General features: G+C 45.7%; 1 protein-coding gene across 1 annotated transcript in view; it reads right to left on the bottom strand.

The window, feature by feature from the left end:
- Positions 1–19,109, bottom strand: part of PTPRN2 (protein tyrosine phosphatase receptor type N2) — a 1,208,901-nt gene that overhangs the window by 803,534 nt on the left and 386,258 nt on the right. Inside the window, exons 8-9 of the mRNA XM_077268574.1 lie at positions 9,055–9,095; positions 1,138–1,529 (exon numbers count right to left, since the gene is read on the bottom strand). Coding sequence (XP_077124689.1) covers positions 1,138–1,529; positions 9,055–9,095 — 433 coding nt within the window. The remainder of the gene's footprint in view (positions 1–1,137; positions 1,530–9,054; positions 9,096–19,109) is intronic.

Raw genomic sequence — 19,109 nt, 5'->3', positions numbered from 1 at the left:
GAACACTTTTTAAAACTTTCCAAATGGAGCTGTGACCAGTATCTTGTCCTACACGAGGGACACCATAGACCTTTGAAACTAACTGGAATGCACTAGAATGCAAAATTCACATTCTATGATTCTATGAGAGGCTGAGCCAGAATCCTCTGTAACTACCACACATGTAAAATAATTATATTCATTTACTAGAAGTAATAATATACTGTGTTTTGTTATATTCAAGGAGATTCGATTATATGCAGAAAATCTATTTTGCATCTGTTGAAATGTAATCTGGATAGAAACTCAGGGGTACTGCTATGGGGAATCCCTGTACCCCATCATATGCAAATGTTTTTCCAAGCTGGTGGAAGAAGAAAATTATTTTTGCACTCTAAAGTCATAGAGATACACAGAAAGAATCAATGTTGTCAGGGCAATTCTGAGTTAGTAGAAGAGGTCATCTGATTTGATCCTCATCTTACGGCCAGAGGGGTGGGCAGCTACAAAGAATGTCTCTCCATAGAATACCTGCCTTATCCTCTCTTATATACACTGGCAGGTGTAATGAACTTACCACGCCCAAGCAATCAGAGATCAATATGCTCTACATAAACCAGAGTCAGTACCAGTTATAACTGTGATTTTACTTAACATGGTCTTGATGTGAACTATTGTGACTTATAACTACCCACTTTGATTATCCTCCTGCTGACTACTTAGATATCTCCTACATCGCACACCCGTACTTATTACATCTCTATTGATAAATCTAACTTTGAACGGCTACTCTATTTCCATTTGCTAGATAGCACAAACACTTTAAATTCTTTGAATGCCTAGTAATTGTACCTCTTATCTTCCATATTTGACTTGGTCTATCTTCCATTGATACGGAGGCATTTAAGTCCCAGCCCTTACAGATTGCCATAGACACATACCAAAGTAGTGGAAAAAGACAGGCTGTGGATAAAAACTGTCACCTACCGTAGTTATTTTTTTGGATCAGCTTATTGAAAACTACTACATTTTTAATCAAGCAATCTTATTTCACTTGATGTAGAAACGTACACAGACCAATATATGCTATAATACACTTAATGAGTTTACGACCCACATTTAATAAGAGCGTTAAATTATTCAATGTAAAACACTTACGTCTTTTGTGTTACAATGTAACCATACTTGTCACTGTTGGAAGACTTCACTTGCAATTCTAGTTCATGTCCTATTTTCTTCGGTTCTTCTTCGAAAGATCTGTCATCCTGGGCATAGCTTTCCTGTACCCAGTGCTGAAGCTCTATCTCCTCCTTGGAATCAGTGTCATCTTCAGCTGACTTCTTCTGAGCGGTCAGCTCTCTAGTGTATGTCTCACTTTTTACATTCTCATTGCCAACTTTCTTTTCATCATCATCGTCATCATCATCTGAGGTATATTGAAAATCACCAAATCTTTTAAATCCTTTGTCAAAAGGTTCCGCCATGAACTCGTGTGATATGGAGCTAACAGTGAAATCCGGAAGATCCTCTTTATCATTTATTTCTTTGTCCTACAAACACAGTATGCATAAGTACAATTTGTTAGAAGTGCTTAAAATGACACAAGTAAAGAAAAGAACACCATGTAATACTTTTTTATGTGAACTTTACCTGCAAGATCAGTATTATAACAACAGTAAACAATACACTGAATGGCCACTTTATTAGAGGCATCCATCTCATTGCACATTTGACATCCTTTGACCTCCTTTGACCTTAAGACTCACAGAAATTTGTAAAGACATTGATAACAGTAGGTGTTGAAATTGTGCTGCAGGAATATTGCATCTTGCCGTTACCACTAATTAGATGAAGATACTGACTTTCTTTAAACAGTTCTTCCCAGTGATATCCTAAGAATTATGCTCTTAAAACTGTGAGGGACAGGTAAGTACGGATAACTCGCCGACATGGTTCTGGAACCAATTCATGACTAGTCGACCCTGGTGGAATGGTATATTGTCCTGGTGACAGTGTTCTTTCAAAATAAGGTATCACGAGCTGTCACGAAGGGATGAACTTGGCTAAAATGCTTAGATAAGTTCATTCCCAGTTATCGGCAAACCCAGGTGGTGCTAAGAAAACATTTCCCTGACCATTACTCATTTGGTTTTATGCTGCACTCTAAGGACATATGCCTAACTACAATGTAGATAAACTTAAATTGTGAAATGGCAGGTGTGTCTAATAATGTGACCATACAGAGAATATGGAAACAGTACATCTAGAGAGCAATCGGTCATTTTTGATAGGCTGCTATACAAAGAAAAGTAAACTGAAAACATCTGTGCCGGTTTCTGCTTCCACTGCTACATGGCAGCACAGCGTTGTTGTAGGCAATGCTGTGGAGTCAGAGTTAAGGTATGAGAGTCGGATTTAGTGTCCATTTTGGTGGTGTTGGAGTCGGTAGAAAATGGACAGACTCCTAATATATATAATAAATTGGGTACAGTAGTTCAATGCAGGATGTGCTGAACATTTTTTTTTATAAGGATTTGGGAAAGCTATGAAATGTCTTATAAATGTCTGTTCTATTCCTTAACTAAGGATCTAGGTTTTTAGCTGAGATAAATCTGTGCTGCACTTTATGTACATGCTCAGTAGTGAAGCTCCTCCTCTACAGATCAGAGGCACTGAGAAGGAATGCCTGCACTCATCTCTGAACTGCTAAAGCAAACAGGAAAACAGGATTAAGGTAAGTAAATAGCTTGATTATTGTATCCTAATGGTGGTGAAAAGCCTGATGCTACCATTTTACTATAGTAAATGTATCTCTTACAAACATGAACCATGTATGAGGGAGTCGGAGTTGGGAGTCGGAGTCAGGGAAATTGAAGAGTTGGAGTGGGAGGTTTGGCTTACCGACTCCACAGCCTTGGTTGCAGGTGATGCTTGATTTTATTCCTTGGACTTGTAGCTCTGGCCAGTCCAGAAGCTACAAGGTTAATCTTGTTGATTTGGTTTCATTCTGTTGTCAGAACTGGGTAGGCCTGTTCTGTATAAACCCTTGAGAGCCATCTCCCACTGCCAGTCAATAGTTCTGCTATCCTGGTTCAGACGTCTGTGTTGTGATCCTGTGTTTTGTCTTGATTATCCTGATTATTCCCATTCTTTAATGTTGGCTTGATAGTTGACTACCCTGTTGTTTTATGATTCTGTTCCTGATGTAACCTCTTGGCTTTGACTTTGCCTGGTGACCATTCCTACATCATGCTCGCACTTCTAGATGGCAGCCCTACCATGGTAGCAATCCACTGGATCCTGTTATAAAGCCAGATCCTTGTGTATCAGAGTTGCTCTGGAATCTGCCAGACAGAGTGGCTTGTGCCAAGTCTGTTTAAGGTAGCCTTTTTGAGCTAGTGGACAGCACAGTGTGCCTCATTTTTTCCAAGCACTACATTTGTCAACCATATTTCTACACAAAATATATTTCAACATTTAAGCAAAACTCATGTTCTGCTACATGACTATTATTTATCATTACAAATATTCAGATACTCATTAAATTTCTTTAAAGAATTACTATTTTGGACAGCCCTTTTACAGTTAAACAAAATTGTAAGTACTGAGTATAACCACATTGACTTTTACCATCAATACAAGGCAAAAACATGTTCGTACACTAAGGGACAGAATTCTGGGGTAAAACGCCTTGAAGGGAATGAGTTATCTGAAAATGACTTAGTGTTTACATGAGATATTTATGTAAAATTTTGTACTTTTTTGGAAAAATTTTTACATGTCACAACCTTCATTAAAAAAAAGAAATATTGCAATCTTCTCACTGACCCTAAAGGCTAATTTAGACTCTAACGTCCTATTGTTTCAGGAAACAACACATGTAGACAGAGGAGCCAACCTGGAGCTATGCTACTGTTACTGTATCACCGTGCGCAAACATACAGTTACACTTTGTGGGCGAGCAAGGAGACTCAATCTCCCTGCACTGCCACCTGGTCGCTATGCGGCCCATGAGCTCCCTGAACTGTCACCTGGCCGCTATGGGGCCCTTGATCATCATTGCGAGCTCAACTGTTCCGGCTGGATGTCGATACAGTTGAAAGCAATGTTGAGACACGTCTCCCTCTCTCATCATTCCCCCTCCATGTCTGACGTCAATGACGAAGACACTGACATGAGGAGCGATGAAGCCAGTACATGGTGCCTGCTGTGCTGAGATGAGTGGGCACTGGGAGCAACAGGAGAAACGAGGAGGAGAGGTGGGTATTGTATTTTTTTTATGGGCAGTGCATTATACTGTATGGAGGACTATGGGGAGTATATAATACTATATAGAGGCCTAGGGGGTTCATGTACTATATAGAAGCTTATGGGGAGTGAATTATACTATATGGAGGCCTATGAGGATTGCATTATACTATATGAAGGCCTATGGGGAGTGCATTATACTATATATGGAGGCCTACAGACATTGCTTTATACTATATAGAGGCCTATGGGGAGTGTAAATATAATAATAATCATAATCTATATATAATAATAATTTTATTTATATAGCGCCAACATATTCCGCAGCGCTTATAGTATACATAGTCCTATAGGGAATGCATTGTACTATATACAGGCCTATTGGGAATGTATTATACTATATGTAGGACTATATAGAGGCCTATGTGGAATGCAGCATACTATATGGAGGCCTATGGGGTGCATTATACTATATGGAGGCTATTTAGGGGGCCATTATACAGTGTGGGGATTACAATAAAGGGGCCATCATACAGTTTGGTAGATAATGTGGGGTCTGTTAGGACTGGCGGAACACACCAAATAATGATAATAGAGAATATGAGGTGTGTTCGCAGTCCAGGGTCCACCGTGCAGAGATGACACCTGCTGCTGAGTAATGGCGGATGGATGCTTGCTCACTCGTGGGTTTAGACCTCACCCAGGGTGAATGGAAGCAAACTCTGTTGCTTCACAGAGTCGTCAATATACGCTGCGCCCTGTTAGCAGTCACAGGGTGCAGCTAAAATACACTAGTGGGATCCCTATGAATCACCCCCACTAAACTGGTGATTGGACTCGCTCTGACCCTCGGTGGCTTTTGAGCCCGCGCCTGAGGACGCCCTGAGTCAGATGCTGAGTCCAAGCGAGAATTCCCACCCTACACTGACAGGCTGTCAAAAAAGCGCACTGATTGCGCATGGTGCCGTATAAGCGGGCACTGCAAAAGGCACTGTAATGAGTGCTAGGTGTGCAGGTAGCACTGTCGGGCGCTAAATAGCATCCACCATTCGCGAGCAGTCAACAACACAAAGAAGGGGAATGATTAAGGAGTGACAGTCATACATCTACACACACGTTATCAAGTTTACACTAACGCATGCCCGAGCGGCCATGAGAACCTTTTATAGCAGTAGTGCTACGGGACCCACCTGATGGTCCAATAGGATCTGCAACAGGACCTGAGCATGTGACCCCCGACCTCCAATGGGAGGTTGTCCCGTGGGCATGCTCAGTATGGGAAAAGCAGGACTTAGTCCCAGAAAGGCCTGCTCTTTGCTGATCAGTGCTGGCTACAAAGGCAGAGTCTGGAAAGGCAGCAGAAACCAGTCGCACAGTATCAGCTTGAGCCAGATGCTGGGACCGACGTCTCCGCTGAGCAGGTTCCACTGTGGCTGGAGAAGAATGGGAGACCGCAGAGGACATGGTTCGAGATTCCCCTGTGCGGAGGTGGGAACTCAACACCTAACAGGGTCTTTATACAGTGTGGGGGTCATCATACAGTGTTAGAGCCATCAAACAGTTTGGGGACTACTAAGGGGTCAGTATACTTTGTGGGGACATTATACTGTGTATAGGGGAGCATCATACTGTGTAGAGGAGCTGTAGATGGGGGAGACTAGGAATATTATTAAATGTTAAGTGGGCACGTATTGTTATTTAGGCACTCTGGTTATTGTGATTGTCAAAGGGTTACAAAGAGGGTATTTTTACTTTCTAGGGAGCAAAATGTGGGCTCTGTTTACTAGGGCACTTGCACAGGCTACTAATATATTCTAGTGGTTTGTTTTACCATCTAGAGTGCACAAAGTGCCACACAGTATGTGCAGTGGCAGGGACAAATATGGCAGCAGCATCTCAGTATTGGGGTATTAATAGGATAAGGAGATTCTGCAGATTGGGGATAGATAGGGATGGTGCCTGACCACTGGGCGGCGCTTACAGCTCATCCGGTTGTGACAACCACACGGGTCTCCTGCTGACCCCGAGTTGTCATGCCAACCCATTGGCGACCCACAGTCTTGTGAAACGGGCGCCGATGGGAGGAGGTAATGAAGCACTTCCTGCGCATTCATGTTAAATGTTGCTGTCAGAGTTTGACAGCGGCATTTAACATGTTAACAGCTGCGAGTGAATCGCAATTTTACCCACGGCTGTTAGGGGCACATGTCAGCTCTGCTTACATATGCACCCTTATGGGCTTATGAGAGGTCACTGATCCTTCTTTTACATAATGCATAAAATATTGTGGACTTAGAAAACATTTTTTACATCCAGAAAAATGCCACCGGCACTTGGGCAGTAGCATCTATCTCTTACCAATATATGCCACTTCGCAAGCACCGATGCCATTTTGCTGGAGGAAAAATTTGGCTGCAACTAAATGGTGACGGCACTTGCGCAGTAGCATCTATCGGTAAGAGCACCTTTGGAACTCTACTGCGCAGGCACCGCCGCCAGAGGCATTTTGCTGGATGTAATTTTTTTATAAGCCTACAATATTATATTTGTACTAGATTGTGGCCCGATTCTAACACATCGGGTATTCTAGAATATGCATGTCCCCGTAGTATACCTTTATGACATAATCGTCGCCTTGGCAACCATTATGACATCTACGTCGATACTGTGCCCGTCGCTGATTGGTCAAGGCCTGGCGGCCTCGACCAATCAGAGACACGGGATTTCCAGGACAGACAGACAGACAGAAAGACAGACAGACAGACAGACAGAAAGACAGACAGACAGACAGACGGAAAAACCCTTAGACAATTATATATATAGATTATGTAAAATAAGAGGTAGGTCACGGAAAGATCAGTCACCTGTCATGAGTCTATACAGAAGAATATGTATGCAGAGCACCACATAAAGACCCACCCACAGGCCGCCCCAGAATCTCATTAACTGAAACCTAAAAAAATAGATTAAGCAACAACCATTAGACGGATTTCATCAATCAAGGTATCATTTTAATCAGTATAACAATGCCAACTTGACAATGCCTGTAGTTTACTTAGCAAAATCCTGCTAACAGGTTCTCTTTCATAACTTGTTTACTGCCATTTCTTAGTTTTACAGATTATTATTCACTTAATATGCTTTAATTGCCTGGGGGAGGCCCTAGTTGGCTAGTCCTTTGGAAAGTTCCCTTTCAATCAAAGAAAGTTCTAGGCCCACTCTAAACAAATCTTAACTACACATAGATTGCAAGAGGGTCTCTCGGTTCTAGCTATTACAAAATATTACTGGGCAGCCCATCTCAGAAGGATTCCCTTGTGAGCCTCACTATGGGAATATAACAAATGTACTGAGATTGAAAAATTGTGGATGGCCCATGTACATCCAATCTCCCTTTTGTGGCTAATCGTCCAATTAAGTTGATGTCCCCTCTTTTGGGGCCATTCACAAGAGAAATATGGCTCTCATGCATGAAATGTTTTGGATTTGCCTTCCCTAATTCGGCAATGATCTCCTTCATTTACCAACATTTAATCCCAAATAGCTTGAAACCACATATGTTCCACCTGTGGATTTCAGCGGGTATCTTTAGATTTTCAGATTTGGTAGACAGAGATTCATTGGAGAACCTTTCATTTGACTTGATTAAATCTATCTTCTCCATAAAAAAATACATCTAACAAGAAAACCTGATTTCACGGTTAGAGTTAGGGTTAACCTGATCTAAGGATTAGTGTTATGGGTTAGGTGATACACTCCCTTTACTATGTAGCAATATCACACCTTTTATTGCCAATTTCATGCCAGTAATGGCCAGCTATGTGAATATGGGCACAGGTAGGTTGGGTGTGATGTCGCCCACCCATCAAATTCATGAAAAGTTTCCTTTCTTAGTGAAATTGGGCAAACTGTACTTCAGCGAGCTTGTTCAGTAAGACTGGCATGAGCAACGCGAGTCTTAATGGATCTGCCTCTATGCTTCTTACTTTTTAATAAATGTGTTCCTAACATCTGTAATATTTACAATTACTATTAGAGTTATTCCAAGCTTGAAAGAGGAAGAATTTTAAGTAATAATCCTCAAAATAAAATATAGATATATAACCCAATTGCCCAATTCCAGGCGAAATGATTTATTTGTTACATTCTCACTATTATTCCTAATTATACATCTAAATATAGTTTGTCAGACCTGAGAAAACACAAGTAAAAAGAAGAATATAAAATGACTAGACTGTGGCCCGATTCTAACGCATCGGGTATTCTAGAATATGCATGTCCCCGTAGTATATGGACAATGATGATTCCAGAATTCGCGGCAGACTGTGCCCGTCGCTGATTGGTCGAGGCAACCTTTATTACATCATCGTCACCATGGCAACCATTATGACATCTACGTCGATACTGTGCCCGTCGCTGATTGGTCGAGGCGAATTCACGGCAGACTGTGCCCATCACTGATTGGTCGAGGCAACCTTTATGACATCATCGTCGCCATGCTGTGCCCGTCGCTGATTGGTCAAGGCCTGGCGGCCTCGACCAATCAGAGACGCGGGATTTCCAGGACAGACAGACTGACAGACAGAAAAACCCTTAGACAATTATATATATAGTAGATTGTGGCCCGATTCTAACGCATCGGGTATTCTAGAATATGCATGTCCCTGCAGTATATGGACAATGATGATTCCAGAATTCGTGGCAGACTGTGCCCGTCGCTGATTGGTCGAGGCAACCTTTATGACATCATCGTCGCCATGGCAACCATTATGACATCTACAGAAAAACCCTTAGACAATTATATATATAGATGATAATGAAACGCACCTTTGTTCCATACTGTGACTGTTTCTTGCTTGTTTCCTGACCTTCAAAAAAAATATGAAAATCCAATTAACAAATATAATTATGTTGGTTACACTGAATTAAATAATAATTGGTTTAGCATTGAGCATTGCTTTCAATTTTCATGAGGCTGATAACACCACTGGAATGATCCTTTCTTAGAATGTATGGCACATACTGCCGATGTACAAGATAGTATATGGCACTCTTGAAATAAAGGATGAGGTGCCCAAGTAGGGTATCCAGCTCGTAAAGAACAGTATCAAAGTAACTTGGCACTCAGATAGCAATATTTTGTGAGAGTTAAATTCCTTTTATTTTATTTTGAATTCATTGTTGTTAAACGTTTTCGGTCCTACTAGTGACCTTCACCAGAACTGAATGCTTGCGAAGGAGGAACCCTGGTAGGATAGCGCACGTGATTACGAGCTGTGTAGCGGAGGTAATAAGTCTGATTATCCACCACACTGGGAACTTTTAGACGGAACTTGAAAACCCATCTCTTACAGTCTGCAATGACCCCGCTGCCACCTCACCACGACAAAGGCTTCCACAACCCCCAACCTACTGCCTCCTTCCCCATTGTCCTGTAGACCATAAGTCCAGAAGGGCAGGTCCCTCTCCTTTCTGTACTCGTCTGTCATTTTTAGTTTGTTCATTGTAATTTTGTATTTTGTTTGTAACCCCTTCTCATGTACAGCACCATGGAATCAATGATGCTATATAAATAATAATAATAATAGTCCCAGATCAAATCTTTTAACCATACTCTCTTTGAAACGCCAAAGCGTTTTAGAGAAAAATTTATCTGATTGCAATCGTGCAGCCTGGATCTGATTTATGCAGCCCGTGGTTTGGACGCCATAAATCGCTTGACAGGTTCCTTTTAACAGAAATGAGGACCTTTCTATCAAGAGCTTACAAGATTTTGTACATTGGCACTCTCATCCACCCGCTGTGCCAAAAAAGCAATAAGGTCCTATAGCCCCATTTAAGTAACAAATAGTTTCTGTGCAAGGAAACATTTTAAGAATTGGGGGAGCTTTGAATCCTTAGTCTGATCCCTACCAATAATGAAGTGATGGTAAGCTATCTCCTATAAGGCCACATTCACTATTTGGTCAGTATTTTACATCACTATATGTAGGCCAAAATAAAGAGTGGGTGAAAAATTCAGAAAAGATCTCATTAACGTTAGTGTGTCTTGCTTAAGTGAAGAAAATTAGGAGGTAATTGGTGAATTTTCTATTTCATACATTAATTTGTAGAACGTACTGCAGCCAGAAAAATACTACAGATAATTCTTCTTTCCACATTTTTTTCTATACATAGTTAAATTTTAAGAAATTATTATTATTATTACCAACTCCAACTTATATATATTTTTTTTAAATATGTGATGTGTTTTGCTGTTTATAGATGAGTTTTCATGACTTACATAAGAGGAAGTAAATCTATACACCATTTAATTTCTATTCTAAAGCATAATTATATTAATATATGCAATACATAAATGATACAGCCTTTAGCATCAGCTCATTGGCACTGAGGTGAAGACTTGTTGTTATACCAGTTACTGAACTTCACATCAGGAAATCAATACATTGATCTTGTAGAAGGGGATTATGTAAATATTCTTTTCGCTTCATAGAAAACCGAACACACTTTTTGTGCAAATTTAGTGCTTAACAACAAGTTTTCAAGGTTAGTTTCCCGCACTCTCCAGCATCAGGCTATTGATTGCAGGTCACAGGTGTCAAGCGACTGACTACAAAGCGTGTCATTTCCGATGTGTTTCCAGTGCACAGAGTGAGATATACCGTACATCTTTCTAAAATGAATGTTTTAGATTTTATCGTGTATTTTCTTTTACGGTGGATGCAGCACCAACACATATTCACACAGTAAACAGATGACTGAACACAGGATGTAAGTGCAAATATATTATATAGCGCACAGACTCTTAACCCTTTACCGAGCCATCCAGTATCTCACTGACGAGACACAGAATGCGTAGGTTTAATGGATGTGATATTTTTAGTAATTTGTGTATTTTTTAAAATTAAAGATAAACCTTTAAATCCATATATTTTATAGTGTTTCAGGGTTACATACAAAATGTTAGATGTCCTAATAGGAACTTGTGACAAATGCGTTAATGCCTTCACCCCAAACCCTGTTTTCACCTTCCTGACCGGGACAATTTTTTCAATTCCGACCACTGTCAATTATGAGGTTATAACTCTGGAACGCTTCAACGGATCCCAATGATTATGAGACTGTTTTTTTCTGAACATATTGTACTTCATGATAGTGGTAACATTTCTTTGATTTGACTTACGTTTATTTGTGAAAAAATCAGAATTTTCAAATTTTTTATTTTTGTGTCATTCAATCATAGAGTTATATCACACAAAATAGATAATAAATAACACTTCCCACATGTCTACATCAGCACAATTTTGGAAGCATAATTTTTTTTGTTAGGACGTTGTAAGGGTTAAAAGTTGACCAGCGACTTTTCATTTTAACAACAAAATTTACAAAACCATTTTTTTAGGGACCACATCACATTTGAAGTGACTTTGTGGGGTTTATATGACAGAAAATATCCAATATCCATTCTAAAAACTGCACCTCTCGAGGTGCTCAAAACTACATTCAAGAAGTGTATTAACCATTCAGGTGCTTCACAGGAATTAATGGAATGTGGAGGGAAAAAATAAACATTTAACTTTTTTTTCACAAAATTTTTCCTTTAGACCTAATGTTAGAGTTTGAGTTCCCATCTCTGCACAGGGGGAATCACGGGCCATCTCCGCTGCGGTCTCCCATTCTTCTCCTGCCGCAGTGGAGTCTGCTCAGCGGAGACGTCGGTCCCAGCATCTCGCTCAGTCTGACTGTGTACAGAGAGTTACTGCTGCTTTTCCTGCATCTGCCATTGAAGTCAGTGCTGGGCAGCGGCGAGCAGACGCTTCTGGGACTAAGTCCTGCTTTTCTCGTTCTGAGCATGCCCAGAGTAAGATCTCTCAGTGGAGATCGAGGGTCACATGATCAGACACTGCAGCTAAGGTCCTGTAGGTGCTCACGCTCTGTGGCAGCCTCTCATTGGTCCTTTCTGGAAGGTCCTGTACGTGCTGCAACTATTTAAGGCTCGCATGGCCACACGGCCATGCGCTAGTATTGCTCTTTATTTATGTACTTTGCGCCAGTGTGGTCTTGTATGAGTGCGTTCAGGGACCCGGCTGAAATAAGCCCCTAGAATGCTGGCACCTCTGGCGAGGAGTTTGTATGCTTGGGTATTCAGGGACCTGGCCGAAATAAGCCCCTAGAATGCTGGCACCTCCGGCGAGGAGTTTCGTGTGCATGCATGACCACTGACTGCTCTTGTTTAGGCAGTTAGCCTTTGCCTCTGTGGAGTCTAACAGGGCGCAGTGCTTTGAGTTCACGGCTGCTCTGTGAAGTAACAGAGTTAGCTAACACCGCCATTTAGTTCCGCTATTTTCTAGCAGCAGGTTCTCCTGCACGGTAGACCCCGGGCTGCGAACCCATCTATCATAATAAAATCTATATATTCATTTGGTGCGTTCCGCTAGCCCTAACAGAATACTAGCGCCAGGGTCTGGCTAGTAAATGGCGGACATACAGCAATCTTTGCGGTATATCCAGCAGCTGGAGGGTAGGTTGGCGACTCTCGAGAGCTCAACCTCAGCTGTGGATATTTCCGCAGTTGCTGTACAGGCTGCTAGCGTGGCTGCAGCAACCTTGTCCATTGCCACCCCTGTTCCAACATTTTCGCGCCTCCCGCTGCCAGAAAAATTTTCTGGAGAAAACAGATCTTGTAGGGGATTCGTGAGTCAGTGCTCTATTCACCTCGAGCTACTGGCTGCACATTTTCCCACAGAGCGGGCTAAGGTGGGATTTATTGTGTCCCTCTTGTCGGACAGGGCGTTGGAATGGGCTACGCCGCTGTGGGAGCGTGACGATCGTGTGGTGCAGAGTGCTTCGTTGTTTCTGAGCACTCTGAAACAGGTCTTCCTAGGACCTCAAGTCACCCATGATATGGCGCTCCAACTGCTGGCATTAACTCAGGGTGAGTCCTTGGTCAGCCAATTTGCCATCCGTTTCCAAACTTTAGCTTCAGAGCTGGAGTGGTCGGATAAAGCCCTTATTCCCATATTTTGGAGGGGGCTGGCTGATCACATTAAGGACGCTCTGGCCCCTAGGGAGATTCCAGCCACACTGGAGGAGTTAATAACTGTCTCTACCGGTATTGAGGTCCGTTTTAACGAGCGGAGGTTAGAACGAGCCCAGTGTAGGCAGAGGTTTCGGCTGGCTCCCACCTTCGCCAAACCTCTGGAATCTCCGGTCCAGGTTCCTGAGTCACATGAGTCCAGGGAGGTGTCTCGAGCGGGTTCTAAGTCCCGGACCGCTTGGGCACCCAAGGTCTGTCATGTTTGCCAGCAGACTTGACATCTTGCCACCAGATGTTCCCAGTGGTCGAGGAGACGTCAGCCTCTAGTGGTAGTCGGTGGAGGTACACTAGATACGGCAACGTTTGCCTCAAAATTGTCCTTTAAGGGGACAATTATTATTGGCTCATCTTCCCACTCAGTAGAGCTTTGCGTGGATTCTGGGGCAGAGGGCAATTTTATGTCTTCCGCCTTTGCCCAACGTCAAGCAATACCCCTGGTTATGCTAGTGTAGAGACCGCAGATAAAGAAGGATGCAGGGACAAAGAGGAGTCAGAAAGCAAATAACGTTTTTTTAACTTTCAACCCAACAAAGAAATAACAACAGTTTTCCACGCAGGGAACTTAGGTACACGATCACAATTTCACAGTAAATCCTATCTACTATATAGGCGCCCTGAACTAAACCCGCGAAACACGACAGCGCCTCACTAGTGACCCACTAAAAAGAACAAGTCAACCAAGTTCACTTATCAGCGTTGTTTCAACGATGCAGTCCTGATGGTGAAGCTCCGTCAGCGGCGTAGTCCTGATGGTGAAGCTCCGTCAGCGACGTAGTCCTGATGGCGGGGGAAGGAGGTGTCCTCCGTTGACGGGCCCAGGTGTAGATTCGAGTCCAGAATGTCTTTTGCGGTGCTGCGTTACCTCCCACAGGCGGACGTTGATCCGGGGTAACAGTTTCCACGTCCAGAGAGGGGTCTTTTTGAGAAGAATTAGCAGAATAATCGGTATCAGTCACAGCTAAGAAAAACCCAGGAGGGCCCGGAGCACTCTGTGGCAACATGCTCCCGGGGAGCACGGTAATATTGTCCCTGAGCTGATCAGCGCTACCCCTCTGCCTGGGGGGTCGCTGACGACGAGTGCGCCTCTTTTTGGGGGCTCTGGTAATTGCCCGCAGTGTCTGTTGCACGTTCTCCCCCTGCTTCCAGCAAGTCTCACTGCGGCCTGCACACACACAACAACTGCGCTGCAGTTTCCTCTCCTCAGAGATTTCCCGCGCTTCTCTGTCCCTGCTTTCGCGCGTTTTGCTTTTTATCCTCTCCTCTCCCTGCGTCACTCTGCCTCCTGTCACATGAGCCTGGCTTCCCATGCGCCCCTCAAATCCGTCCCCCGGAACCCCGACTCCCGGCAACAATGGTTCCACCCATCTGCACAGCTCACCAGGTCCCTGTCCCCTACATTCCCCCACCCTGTATGCTCGCCAGTCCCCGGGCGAGGCCTTCGCACTGACAGGTCGCCCATCTGACGGGTTGTTCCACACTTGGGTCTGTCTAGTGTGTAAGTCAGGACTGTAGCGAGTTGGGGGTCTACCGGCAGTAGAACGTTCAGAACGTCGTGGCTCGGGTCCTTGTGTAGGGGGTGTTGGGGGAATGTCGTCAGCGGAAGGGTGACTGGTCAGGGGGAGTATTTTGACGCCGTTCTTCTTCTTCATCATCTTCTTCATCCCACCAATGGTTGTTGGGGGACTCAGTCGTAGGTGGCTCTTCCCTGATTGCGGATTCCGGGGTGTCCGAGTCAACAGAGCGACACAACCGGAGCATGTTGCGATGAAGAATGCGAGTACCTGTACTTCCGGGGGCCTCAGACTGCACTTCATATACAGGTCCATGCGGGTCTATACGGCGAAGCACCCGATAGGGTGTTTTTTCCCAACGATGGTCTAACTTGTTTTGCGGTCTTTGCTCTCGAACGAGTACTCGATCACCTGGCCGGAACTCTGGGGGTTTTGCTGTAGGGGTGCTCCGATGCTCCACTTCCCGAATTCGAGTGTGTACCAGTCGGTGTAAGGTCTGCAGCCGATGCCGATGATCACGCACCCACGAAGCCATCCCTGTTCGGGGGCCTTCTTCCTCCGAAGACAGTTCCAGATCTGTCATGCCTTTTCCTGGGCGCCCAAAGACCACTTCATACGGGGTGCGTCCTGTGACTTGATGAACTCTATTGTTGTAGACCCACACTAGGTCAGACACATACTCCGGCCAGCGGGCCTTCTGATCTTGTTCTAGCGCACGCAGCATTTGAAGCAAAGTCCGGTTAAACCGCTCACAAGCCCCAATTCCCTGGGGGTGATACGGTGTGGTGCGTGACTTATCAATGCCGTAGAGGCGATGCAGCTCTTCCATGACTTTGCCCAAGAAACAGGCGCCTTGATCCGAATGTATTCGCCTCGGACAGCCGTAAACTTGAATAAAGTTCTTACAGATAGCGCTCGCCGCCGACTCAGCTGTCTGATCACGGGTAGGGGTGACTACCGCGAATTTTGAAAAATGATCTACCATAACGAGGCAGTGTTCGTAGCCTTGATGCGCTGCTCCAATGGTAATGTAGTCTATCATTAATACTTCAAAAGGGGCAGACGTCGTGATGCTCTGCACAGGCGCCCTTTCCTCCGGTGACTTGGTTAGCTCACATTGTCGACATTGTCTACAGGCAGTTTGTACTTCCGCAAGCAGCCGAGGATGATAGAACCGAGTTTGCAGCCACTTAAACGTCCTCTTCACTCCGAAGTGTGCCCCGGACTCATGAGCTTCTTTAGCAACTGCGGCCACCACGGGCCCTGGTAAGACCATCTGCCAGGTCGGCTCGGAATCTGCCTGAGCCATGGTTAAGTGGCATAAGAGCCCGTCCTGAAGAGTTAGGCGCTCCCACTGCCGCAGAAGAAGGTTCAGGTCTGACGGGAGAGTTTGTCCAGGGGTTCTCACGGGCAATAGACCATTCGTTATTCACTGTCGCAATGGAGCTAGTTCCTGGTCTTCCTGTTGCAGCCGTATCCATTCGTCCCGACTCTGAACCAACAGTCCTGTAGCCGTTCCGTTCCCGGTCTGTTCCCGGCTCACAGCCGTCCGAGCAGCGCCCCCGATGGCGTAGGGGATTTCTTCTCCCTCCAGCTCCTCATCTCGGTTAGTTCTTGGGGGGTTCTTCCGCAGACGAGATAACGCGTCAGCATGAACATTCTCCGCTCCTCGCTTGTAGAGGATACGGCATCTGTACTTGGCCATCCGGGCTACCCAGCGCTGTTCCAGGGCACCCAATTTCGCATTTTCCAGATGTGCCAATGGGTTGTTATCCGTGCGTATCAGCACCTCGGAACCGGCCAGGTACTCAGCGAACCGCTCCGTCATAGCCCACACCACGGCCAGCAGCTCCACCTTGAAAGAACTATAATTGTCCGGGTTCAACTCAGAGTCATGAAGAGACCGACTTGCATAGGCGATCACTCTCTCCCGCCCATCCTGAACCTGAGACAACACAGCCCCCAATCCCTGAGAGCTGCCGTCGGTGTGTAGGATGAACGGTTGCGAAAAGTCCGCATAAGCCAACACCGGCGGCTCCATGAGAGCTGTCTTCAAGTCCCGGAACGCTGCTTCTTGTGGCTCCTGCCATTGTATCTTCTTCCCCGTTCCTTGGGGGAGCTTCCTTTCAGCAGGACTTGTAGATTGTGAGAACGGCGAGCAAAGTTCTTCACGAAGCGCCGGTAGTACCCAGCGAGGCCCAAGAACGCCCGTACATCCTTGGCGGTCTCCGGTGTGGGCCACTCCTGGATTGCGGCAATCTTCTCCTGCGATGGCCGGACTCCTTCGGCGGACACCACATGCCCCAGGTACTCGATCTGTTCCCGGAACAAGTGACACTTCTGGGGCTTCACCTTAAGCCCGTATTTCAGCAACCGGTCTAGTACCTGCTCCAGTCGGCACAGATGTTCCTCGAATGTTGGAGCATAGATGATGATGTCATCCAGATAAATGAGAGTGGCCTCGAAGTTCAAATCCCCCAGACACCGCTCCATTAATCGTTGGAAGGTGCCTGGAGCGTTGGCCAGCCCAAACGGCATTCGATTGAACTCGAATAGTCCCATGGGAAGGATAAACGCTGTCTTAGGACGATCTGCTTCTGTCATCGGGACCTGCCAGTATCCGCTGGCTAGGTCTAAGGTGGAAAAATATTTGGCCCGACCCAGCACGGAGAGAGACTCCTCGATACGGGGAAGTGGATAAGAGTCTCGGACGGTGCATGCATTTAGCTTACGATAGTCCACACAGAACCGGAGCGTGCCGTCCTTTTTCCGCACCAGCACGATCGGGGCAGCCCACGGGCTCTGACTCTCGCGGATCACTCCCTTTTGTAGCATCTGGCCTAACAACGTCTTTACTTCCTGGTACATCTGTGGGGGAATCTGTCTGTACCGCTCCCTGATGGGCACTGTATCTCCGGTCGGAATTCCATGTTCGATGGCCGTGGTACAGCCAAAATCATCTTCATTTTGTGCGAACACTTTAGCATAATGTCCAAGGAGTCGCTGCACTTGTGAGATCTGTGATGGATCCAGGCCCGACAATTCCGTCCGCATGTGCTCCAGAATAGTTTGACCCTTTCGAAACGCTATTGGCTCAGGATCCTGCGTAGACCGGACACTGACCATCCAGGGATCAGGGGAATCCACCGTTAACTGCAAAGTATCTGGAGGGGGCATCACTTCTAAAGGTCGTAACACTTTGGCCATCTCACTTCGGACCCGTAGCACGACATCGTGTTCGTCCACATTCACACATCGCACTGGTACGGCCCCATTTTTAACAGTAGCCAGGGATCGGGCCACCAGCAGTCCTGTGGGCAAAGGGGATGTAAAGGTGGGCTCAATCTGTACTTGTACTCCTTCTAGAGGGATGCGAGCTCGTATGGGCAGGGATATAACAGTCTGTCCTGGGGGGAACGTCACCTTTGCTGTCGGGGAAGTAATTACTCTCCCTAGTATGTCTCCCTCCTGACAGGTCTCTTGTACTCGGACTTCCCTCACTAACTGTCTGAACACGGAGCCCTGAGGTGTACTGGTCCCCCACTGATTGAGTGTCTCTTGCGTAGTCTCCCCTAACAGAAAACTGCCAAAATCTTTCAATACGTTCATCCCCAAGGTCACAGTATGTTGTGGGCCGGGATCTCCCCGTGTTAACACAACCCCCCGGCGGCCCAGGTCCTTCCCACATAAAGATATTTGCATCCAGGTGACCCCTTCCACTGGGATGGGCAGCTGATTGGTGGCCTGTAACCGAATTACGGGACCCCATTGGGGTCTGACTGTCAAAGGAAAGTGTTTTCTAAAATAAGCCTCGGGCATAGTCGTGACTTGGGACCCGGTGTCCACCAGACAACAGACAGCCCGCCCTTCAAACTCTGCCCAAACCAGGGGGCAGCTGGCAACCAAATTTCCGGGACTTTCACCACCCATCCGCGGGGACTCTGGCTCCGAGCGTCGTCCCCTTAGCTCGGAGCCCTCTAGTTTAACGCCTGACGGGACGAGGCCCTCCCTCTCCGGGGGCACTCCCGTGTGAAATGCCCTGCCTCCCCGCAACCATAGCAAGCACCGGGGACCGGATAATATCCTGGACGGGCGCCACGAGCTGGACTCCCAGACCCTTGCCCCCGGGGTAGCTCCCTTGGGCTTCGCGCATTCTTTTTAACTTCAGCCAGTTCGTCCCTGATTTGTTTGAGCTCCTGCCGCATCTCCTGAACCCACGACGGCTCACCCCCTCCTGGTGCAGCGGTCTGGATAACCCGAGTCTCTCCTGT

This window comes from Ranitomeya variabilis, chromosome 6 (genome assembly GCF_051348905.1).
Source record: "Ranitomeya variabilis isolate aRanVar5 chromosome 6, aRanVar5.hap1, whole genome shotgun sequence".
Lineage (NCBI taxonomy): Eukaryota > Metazoa > Chordata > Amphibia > Anura > Dendrobatidae > Ranitomeya > Ranitomeya variabilis.
This window is presented reverse-complemented; position numbering and strand designations above follow the sequence as displayed.